The 9,579-nt window shown below is 40.8% G+C and overlaps 1 protein-coding gene across 1 annotated transcript; it reads right to left on the minus strand.

Moving 5' to 3' along the window:
- Nucleotides 1-7,683: 7,683 nt before the first annotated feature.
- LOC102196036 (protein starmaker-like) lies at nucleotides 7,684-9,168 on the minus strand. The gene is made up of 2 exons (XM_005752796.1): nucleotides 8,905-9,168; nucleotides 7,684-8,821 (listed from the first exon to the last, which is right to left on the minus strand). Exons 1-2 carry the CDS (start codon nucleotides 9,026-9,028, stop codon nucleotides 8,349-8,351), a joined length of 597 nt encoding a protein of 198 aa, XP_005752853.1. The 5' UTR covers nucleotides 9,029-9,168; the 3' UTR covers nucleotides 7,684-8,348.
- Between the last annotated feature and the right edge of the window lie 411 nt (nucleotides 9,169-9,579).

Genomic DNA, 9,579 nt, shown 5'->3' on the forward strand with positions numbered 1-9,579 from the left:
CTGTGTGAGGCTACTAAAGGCAGTGCTATAACATGTTTCTGTCATCATTTTATTATAGATTAAGTGCAAGAGTTGTTAGGTGTGGATAATTAGATTATAGTTTATTGCAATAGCAAGTTGTGCCTTGTTCTCAGATAGACAGCAAGTGGAGAGTGATATATGAAATGATGCGATGGAAGGAAGAAGAGAAGCAAAGAGTGATTCACAGGCAGAGCCTAAATTATTTCTCACAGTTTTTTGTTGCCTTATGGTTCCAAGCGCTGTCACCAATCTTTGCATTTTGTTATTATATCATGACACTTGTTTAATCAGCTACCATCTCTCCTGTGGACTTTTTAATGTCTACAGTCTCAGATAAACACAGCCCTGCCCTTCCCATATTAGATTCTTGATGAATGTGTGTTGTTGTTATTCAGCCTGGTTCAATGTGCCCCTTTTTAACTTTGAGCACCCGCCCCTTTAAACCTCTCTGCACGGCCCTGCACAATACACATCCTTTTGAGGTCCAAGTTGAAGATAAGCTTTGTGAAATCACTGAAATAAGTCAGACTTGTGCATGCATGTCAGTGTAAGCTGGCTTGCAATTAGACCAGAAAAGGCTTTGATGCAGCAGGTGTGTTATGTGGAAGCAAGTGGGATAGACAGCCTTGATCAAATTCAAATTCAAATGTTATTTGTCACACGCACACACACACACACACACAATACGATATGTGGAGAAATGCTTATTGCTGTGCAATGCCCATTAAACGACAGTAAAGAATTTACAGATAATGACAAAATTTACAGATTTTACCTTAGAAATTTACAGTAAAAAAGAATGTGCAAATAATGATTTAAGAGAGAGATTATAAGAAGTGTGCAAATAAACAGAGTGTGTGCGGTGATGTGATGTATGAGAGTCCAGTCCTACACCTGGTTCAAGTCCCAAATAGCCTGGGGGACAAAACTCCTCTTTCACTCTGTTTTGGCCTTAAGGGAGCAGAAGCGCTTCCCAGACCTCAACAGTGAGAAGAGTCCATTGTTGGGATGGGAGAGGCCCATCATGATCTTCCTGGCTTTGTTCTTGCACCACTTGGTGTAGATGGACAGAAGGTCAGAAAGCGCTGATTGATTGGATGCATTCGGCCGAGTGCATCACTCTTTGCAGATCTCGTCTGTCCTGCTTGGTGCTGTTCCCAAACCAGGTGCAGATGTTTCAGGATGCTCTCGATGGTGCAGGAGTAGAACTTCTTAAGCACCTAAGTCTTCTGGGGAAGAAGAGACACTGGCAGGCTTTCTTAACCAGGGTGTTAATGTGACAGGTCCATGATAGGTCCTGAGTGATGTGGAGACCCCTGGTACCGGAAACTGTCCACTCTCTCCACTAGGTGTACAAAGCAGATAAGGCTAGTTTAGCAGATGAAAGGAGCACAAGCTTGGCTCTCAAAAATAACAATGTGGAATTGATTAAAAACAAACAAACAAAAAAACATGGATGTCCATTTGTGATCACAACATAGGTTTCATTTAGTTTGGTTTAGTTTTAAATATAGCCGGGGATCGGCTCACCAGGGCCTCCGTTCTTGGCCGCCACCTGACACACATTGCACCCGACCCCTACGGCGCCTCCTGCAGGTGGTGGGCCTATAGGAGGATGGGCCCATGTCCCTTTGTCGGACTGGGCTCCATGGCCACCAGACGCATGCTAACATCAGCTGCTTTCTGGTAGAGAGTACCATGTCCCCCCATGTTTTTAATGCACTTGGAATGCTGGGCCTCCCTGCTGCAGGACCGGGGGTGGTCTGCTTGTCTCCACTCCACAGCAAACATTTCCTGGGTCTGGGGCTGGATTGACCCTCTGGGAGTGTCTATGTGTCAGGTCAAGTCTTAGACTCCACCTCTCTGGGAACATCTCAGGCTCCCCTATGTGTGGGGGCCTATCTCCCCCCACTACACTCCCTGCCAATGGCTGATACCCTCAACCCTTGGTGCATTGGTGGTTTTCGGTGTCCGGGGCTGGGTGCATGGTGCTCACTCCCGGTGGTTGCTTGGCAGGGCCTGGCGCCCATGGCTCGGTCAGGGCCCTTTCGGAGGGCTATGGCTCCCCACATTTACTTTCAGATAATTATATGGAGAAATCTTTGGAATACAAGCGCGCTAACGCACACAGGTGTGCACAGACACACACCATCTTCCTTGGATGCTGCCTCAAAGCATATCGTGCGTTGTCGATTTTGTGTGCTTAATTTAAAATTTATTTTAAAATTGTAAAAGTAATTTTAAACATTTTACTCAGTAATGTGTACTGAGGACCTTCACCTTTTTTAGCTGAATATGGAAACCACTATACCAGAGGTGTCAAACATACGGCTCACCTGTATATTTTATATAACATAAAATAAACTATATACAAAGATGCAGAAACGTGTGCACTGAAAAACAGACAAGATGTTAGATTTACATAAATTAAGTAGTCGACATTGGTTGCACACAGATGTTCTGCTTTTTGAAGCAACTCAACACAAGTTACACAAACAAAGTGCAATTGCAGTAAATTCATCAAAGACGCTTAAATAAATCCAAAAGATGGCCAGTCTCCATTTTTCACTGTACATGTAGCACAGAGCTGTGGCTCAGTGTCTGAGTGTCTGAATGAGTCTCACAGGTCTGAATGTGTGCTTAAAGCCATTTATAATTCCTAACTTGTTTGATCTGCTGCTCACCACAAACAAGCACAAGCATACATTTTGAACATTTTACTGTATATTTATAGGTTTTACAGTTTTTACTACTGATAAAAAGTTCCCTTATGGCCACTCATACTCCACAAAGTAATTAAGGAATAAACAATTACAAAACAAAAAACAACAATTTTCACCTTTGAAAAAAATGTAATGAATTCCCTCTTACTTTGGCAGTTTGGCACTTCCTCTACAGCTCTAACTCTCAGTGTGTTTTGATACCAGTTTCCCATCAATAATCTCTATTTTTGGCATTATTCGTTTGCTTATTACAAACCAGTCGTGTACAGTGTTGTTTTTTCTTAGTTTTTGTTCCCAAAAATGTGTCTCTAATAAAACCTCTGTAACTTTGTGAAAATAGGAAAAGTTTTTGTTTTTCACTTTCTGCTATAGAAATTTCTAGAGTTTTCTAAGGGATCCTCGAGGTCATCTTACACACCTTACACAATTAAATAAAGTAAACAAAAAACCCCAACTATAACGTTTTTCAAGCTAACAATAGTCTAAAACCAAGTTAGAATAAAGTTGACAGTTAATTATATCAAAAGAAGAGGACAATTATTGATGAAGATTTGCAATTTTGGTATTTAAAAAGCCCCATAAATTCATTACAGACTGCAGCAGAGAGTGAACGTATATGGTAACGATATCTAGTACAAGTGTTTCCTTCAGCTCACAGAATAATAGTAGTGTAGCAAGCACATTTAGCATGAGAAATAGCTTCTTTCCTATTGTGTTGTTTATGACTGAGATACATGTCCTTATGAATAGTAAGTCGAGTTTTTCTGAAGAGACATTCCAGGCGATGGCCAATAGCTTTAAGCTGGCAAAATTCAAATGAATATCAAGGGACAGAATGGGGGAAGGAAAAGTTTGAGTTTTCTGAGGAGCCAAGGTATCTAAGAGTTTGACAAATCCATTGTTATAGTGAGATACCAAGTCATTTGTGGAAGCTGAAGCATCTATGGCCATTAAATTATCAATGCAAGGGGAAAGAACTGATAAATCAATGCCTGTAATGTTTCTAAAATTAAGAAAGCATGTTAGATTACCTTTGTACAGTTGGAAACCAACACCGAATGAAACTAAATTATGATCTGAAAAAGATTTGTCTGATACAGCATAGTTCATCGCTCAGACTCCAGTACAACAGATAAGGTCTAAAGTATGTCCTTTGGAGTGTGTGGGAACATGTATTTATTAGTCTAAGCCAAAATTCTCCAGATAGGAAATATAAAAACATTTTTTAATTAATTTGATGCTCTGTCCATGTGGCTATTAAAATCTCCCAGCAATGTTATATTTGGAAAGTAAAAAGTAAAATTACGACACGAGCTTTTGGTAAGTAGTTGTTGGTTTTGTGAAGCAACCGATGACGGGGTAACTCTCATGACTAACTCAGATTCCCTGTGGTTACGGAGGAAGAAAGGAGCTTTCCAGAATGCATATGATAATTTTTCTCAAGGGATACTAATGTCCTTGCATTATATGCAATGACCTTCTGTTACGACTGTGGCCATAAGAAGTCTGTATGAGCTGCTTTGTTTCTGTGTCTGTGCTGTGCTTAAGACCCTGTGCAGGTCCTTCCCCTAATGAAGAGTAGTGAGCTGCTGATTGGACCGTGGAACAGGTGACTGCGTTCAAAAAGCCGCTCTGACAGCTCCCGGGAGAGAGAGAAACGAGCGAGCAGTTTTAAAAGCAGAAGCAGAACCAGCCCTGGTTTCCAACTTTTTGCATTTCTTGGTATCTGTGTAAACGTGCTCTGTCAGAGCCGCCACTGGTGTAAACTCAGTGCTTATGTATGCATAGGCTGAAGCGGAAGGGGTGAGCCGCCTTTTTCTTTCGAACAGTTTTCTCCTGTTTTGTGGGCTAGGAAGTGAGGGATAGTATTGTCATTTGTTTGTTTTGTTTCTATCTTAGGGTTTAGTTAGTTTCCTCTAGTGTGACTTAGGTGGTTTTGTTTATTATTTTAGCCTGGGTTGCTTCCTGACATTAAATAAAATCACCTTTTTTACTCATAACTGGTTTCGAATGTTTGGCTTGGGAACCAGGGCAGGTACTTGCCTCTCTCTCCTCCAACCTTATGTGCGTCTCTATACGCCTAGACTAGGGGCGTAACACCTTCATCTTGGCTGCTTGTTTCTGATAAAACAGCTTCCAGGCACTGCTGTGAGGTGGGGTACAAAGGGCTCTGAAAAATCATGGTAATCTAGAATGGGTGCCTGTGTTAGATAGTTTGTCAACTGGTTTAGGGCATCTTGATGACTCTCAGTCCATCCAAGTTCTTCTTAAGACCAGACCCATTCTGGCTGGTCAAACTAGTGAATGGCAATTTCTGTCCTTCTGTTCTGTCTCCTCAATGTGACAAAAGGTCCGTAAGTCTTTTCTCAGAGTCATTCTGGTGCTTCAAACACTGCAGACTGACTTGCTTCTTTCTCACTTATTCTAGCAGCACTTTAAACTGGATGTGTGAATGTGTGATGTGTGCATTCATTAACTATTTTCAACCGTGTTGCTGTATCATCAGCTGTATCATCAAGTCATATCAAGGTCATGATTTTACAGTGAAGTTCAAAATTATTATTTAATACGCTTCCACCTGCAGAAAATGTTCCACCCAAGGACTGACATATAGTGCTTTTGTACTTTCCCTGAGTAATTCAAAGCACTTTAAACAACATGCCTAACTCAGCTATTCACCCCAGTGCTTTTTTCTATGCTTGAGGGCTTTCTATTTAATATTCCCACACATTCATACTCCAGTAGATGTATCAGGGAGCCACTTGTGGTTAGCATCTTGCCCAAAGATATTTGGCATGCAGACTGAAGCAGCCAGGTATCGAACCACCAATCTTCAGATAAGTACAATCATGCCAGGTGTCATAGGGCAAATAGTGGGGTAAACCCCAGACAGATCATCAGTCTGTTATAGAGATCCAGACAACCAGACACACTCATACCTTCTGCCAATTCAGAATCACCCATTTACCAAAGCCCATGTATGTTTTTGAACTGTACGGGGAAGCTAGAAAACCTGAAGAGAATCAATGCAAACACAACAAGAACATGACAACACCACCAAGATTCAAACCCAGGACCTTCTTAATGTGAGACAGCTATAATGACCATGTGCTGTTATTAGTTTAAACAAAAAATGTTCAATCATGTTAGTTGTTGTTCTCTGTAATCACAGGTTAACCGTTACCTCACACTGGCAGTCTTTATGCTAACCGTGTACATGGTATCTTATTTTTTCCTTCATCAGAAATTGACTAAAAACTGAGAACGGACCTCAGCAGCTGCTCATAGCTGAGCACTCATAACAAATAGAGAATTTGTATTTGAGGGTGGCTGTGGTCCGTAACCTCTGCGAATACCAGAGGTCGACTGTAAGGACATAAATGAGGGTGAAATCATCTTGTCATCTAAATCGTTGATACAAGGTGCTAAATATGTGTTTTGATAAGATCAACAAAGATAAAGTTTGTGTGACTGCTTTACATTAAGTTTAAAAAAAACTTACATGAGTTTGAATATAAAAATATGCATTATCTGTTCATACAAATATACTGTATTTACCTCTCCAGAATCAAATTTGACACCTTGTCACCAGGACTATACTAAATATGTACACGGACATCTGAAGTACACATTCGTGTTACTTGTGCAAATACATCATGTTGGAAATCAAAAAATATAACAAAAAATTACAGGATGAGTACAGCAAGCAACAGCTGGATTAAGATATAGAGTTTTTTGGTCTATTAAGCTTTGTTTGTAAATCAAGGGTTTCTGCAAATTTCAGGCCAATAAGCTTAACTGAGGTTATACAAAGAATAGAAAAAAAGGCTAAAACAGGTTTTTGATGTTGAGATCTTCACAGTCATGGCTAAAAAGCTAGAACAGGTGAATTTAATATTTAGGGCAGCTAATAAATTCTTACACTACATAGAAAATATTCAAATTGTTGAAATTCTAAAATTTTAACATTAGAAGACAGTTTTAAGGGATCATCTTAGAATGTTTATAAACAGTGTTGGGGAGTAACGGAATACATGTACCGCCGTTACGTATTTAAAATACAAAATATGAGTAACTGTATTCCGTTACAGTTACCGTTTAAAAAGGTGGTATTCAGAATACAGTTACTTTGTTGAAATAAATGGATTACACTGCGGTACTTTCCTGTTTCATATTGTCGCGGGTCAGGACTGTTTGGGTTTTGTTTGACAGCTACGTTCTTTTGTTCCAGGCGGCAGCGTTACGGTTGCTATGGTTACAGGGAGACGCTCTCTCTCTCTCTGCGACTGTGTGTTTCCTGGGTGAGAGAGCGCCTTTTCGTTGTTGTTGTGCTAAGCTAACAGGCAGAATGCTACAAGCATAGCTCTAAAGAATGTAGCATCATGGGCAGTGTAGTCCGTGCTGCAGGGAGAATGGACTGCCATACACGTTATGTGTCTGTGAGCGCCAGGAGGGAGAAAAAGGGGAGTGGAAAGGTACGAGTTGTCATCGAGGAAAAACGGGAGCTGGAAGCATGTAAATATAATAATAACCACTGCAGCCAAGAAGAGAGCCTGACGAGCCCAGTTGTAAGTAAGCTATTAAGACTCGACTGTACACCGTGTTCGTGTTTTCCTCCGAAAACAATAAGTTCCGTTGGAGCAGCCTTTCAACGCCTCTCTCTGTCTCTTGCAAGAAAAGTTGACCCACACAACAAAGTAAAGCTATTTTTCGGCTACAAGCCGACAGGGACCCCGCCGTATTAGTCAGAGGTCCCTTTACTACAGTTCGGAGTCGCGGACCTTCAGTAATAGTAATAAATCACACAGCAATAGTACATTCACGTTGTTGTAAAAAGCATGATAATATATTAAGTAATTCAAAGTATTCAGAATACGTTACTGTCATTGAGTAACGTAACGGAATACGTTACAGAATACATTTTAGGGCATGTATTCTGTATTCTGTAATGGAATACATTTTAAAAATAACCTTCCCAACACTGTTTATAAAGTATGCATAAACCCACCCATGGCCGACATCACCTACTGCGAAGCCTCAAGCTGAGCTATTTTGCCATTTTGGTCTGGGTGTTTTAAAACTGGGCACCATGAACATGTTGCAGATCTGACTGAGAAACTGAGCCCAATCAGAAGCAAGCAACTTGTGAATCTCATGATAAAGATTACCCTGCTTTACCCTTGTTTTGACTCTAATGTACATGATTATTTACAAAGTCATGTGTGTTCAGTATTTTAAACTTGAACCTAGCAATTGAGGCCATAAACACATCAGAAAGGTTTTAAGGTCATGAGGTCAAACAGCAAGGAAGCCACAGACCTCCATACAAGATCGCACCTTTGCAACAAAAGCAGTCTCCTCCTGTTGGCCATTAGAAACAAAATTCATGTCTAAGTGGCTTCCACAATGGCATCACCTTTCAGACCCAGAAGGCAAGTCTACCTTTTATATCTATATAAAAGGCATCTATATATTTTTATATTATGTAGTATGTTACAATTACGGGAAACCAAGCTAACTAATTAAACCTATTGGCCAAAAGATTTTTTGGTTGCAGTTGTATTTTAGGTCAAGTTATTATCAATGATGATGAACTGCTGATAGTCAAGATACATTCTCATAGTTGTCCTCTTCATCATCACTACTTTCTTCTTCTTCATCATTATGTACACCAAGCGAGGGTGGGGATACATTCTCATAGTTGTCCTCTTCATCACTAGTTTCTTCTTCATCATCATTATCTACACCTGGTGGTGGTGGTGGTGATACATACAGCGAGGGTGGGGATACATTCTCATAGTTGTCTTCTTCATCACTAGTTACATCATCTTCATCTTCTCTGTGATCACTTACACTCACATAGGCCTTCATGCAATTGGGGCCTGCTTTCTTGTAATCATGATCATCATTACACACTGGCTCCTCATAGTCATTGCTTCCCTCTTCATCCACTCCTGCAGCTCCCCCTTTCATTTTTACATTAGTGTCCATTAGATCAACATTCACATAGTCCTGCGCATCGTCTTCATCACCCTCACTGTCTCCCCACTGGTAAGCATTCCCGACTTGGTCAACAACTGAAACACAAGTAAGGGAAAACAATGTCAATATGTAGTCAAACTATCTGATGAATAATTGCCTAAAATTTGTGAGCACACACTTTGACTGTGGATGAAAGCTAGAGGCTCCTTGGCTCGTCGTTGTCTTCTCCTGATGAGAACCACTAACAGCAGCAGCAGGAGCAGCAGCAGGATTCCAACAGCTACCGAGGACAACAGCAGCATCAAAGACACTAGAAGGACAGCATTCGATCAGTTTGATGAAAAACTTCCCTGGTGTAATGAGTTACGTCTTAGTTAAGTTGCTAATCTAGAGCAGTGTTTCCCAACCACTGTGCCGTGGCACAGAGTTGTGCCGTGAGAGATCACCAGGTGTGCCGTGGGAAATTATTTAATTTCAATTAATTGGTCCAAAAAATACAATTTAATAATTGCTACAAATAATAAAATCATTGTTGGGCATCTGTCCTTTCAACGCAGTGACTGGTAGAGTAATTACCCTTTCATGTCAGTGGGTGGCGGTGAATGAAGGAATGAATGAAGCCTTTATTTGTCACTTGCAGTTGCCTGCAGTGAAATTGGAGCCCTTCTGACCAACATACATTACACAAACATTCCAGAGGATGGTGGAGTCAAAGAGGAGGTACTGCCTCTGGACTAGGGATGGGTACCGGTGTCCGGTGCCATCATGGCACCGGTTCTGACATAAACGGTAGTAACCAGACCGAAAAGCAGCGCACATTTCGGTGCTTTATTTCGGTGCTTTTTTTTCCTGA

The sequence above is a fragment of the Pundamilia nyererei genome, unplaced genomic scaffold, assembly GCF_000239375.1.
Source record: "Pundamilia nyererei isolate P.nyererei 1_Seehausen unplaced genomic scaffold, PunNye1.0 scaffold00381, whole genome shotgun sequence".
Classification (NCBI taxonomy): Eukaryota; Metazoa; Chordata; class Actinopteri; order Cichliformes; family Cichlidae; genus Pundamilia; species Pundamilia nyererei.

Excerpts from the sequence above, each read along its gene's own strand:
- LOC102196036 (XM_005752796.1), bottom strand. The coding sequence starts at position 9,028 with ATGCTGCTGTTGTCCTCGGTAGCTGTTGGAATCCTGCTGCTGCTCCTG. Across the intron at positions 8,822-8,904 it reads AGCTTTCATCCACAGTCAAA|TTGTTGACCAAGTCGGGAAT; the intron begins GTGTGTGCTCAC and ends CTTGTGTTTCAG.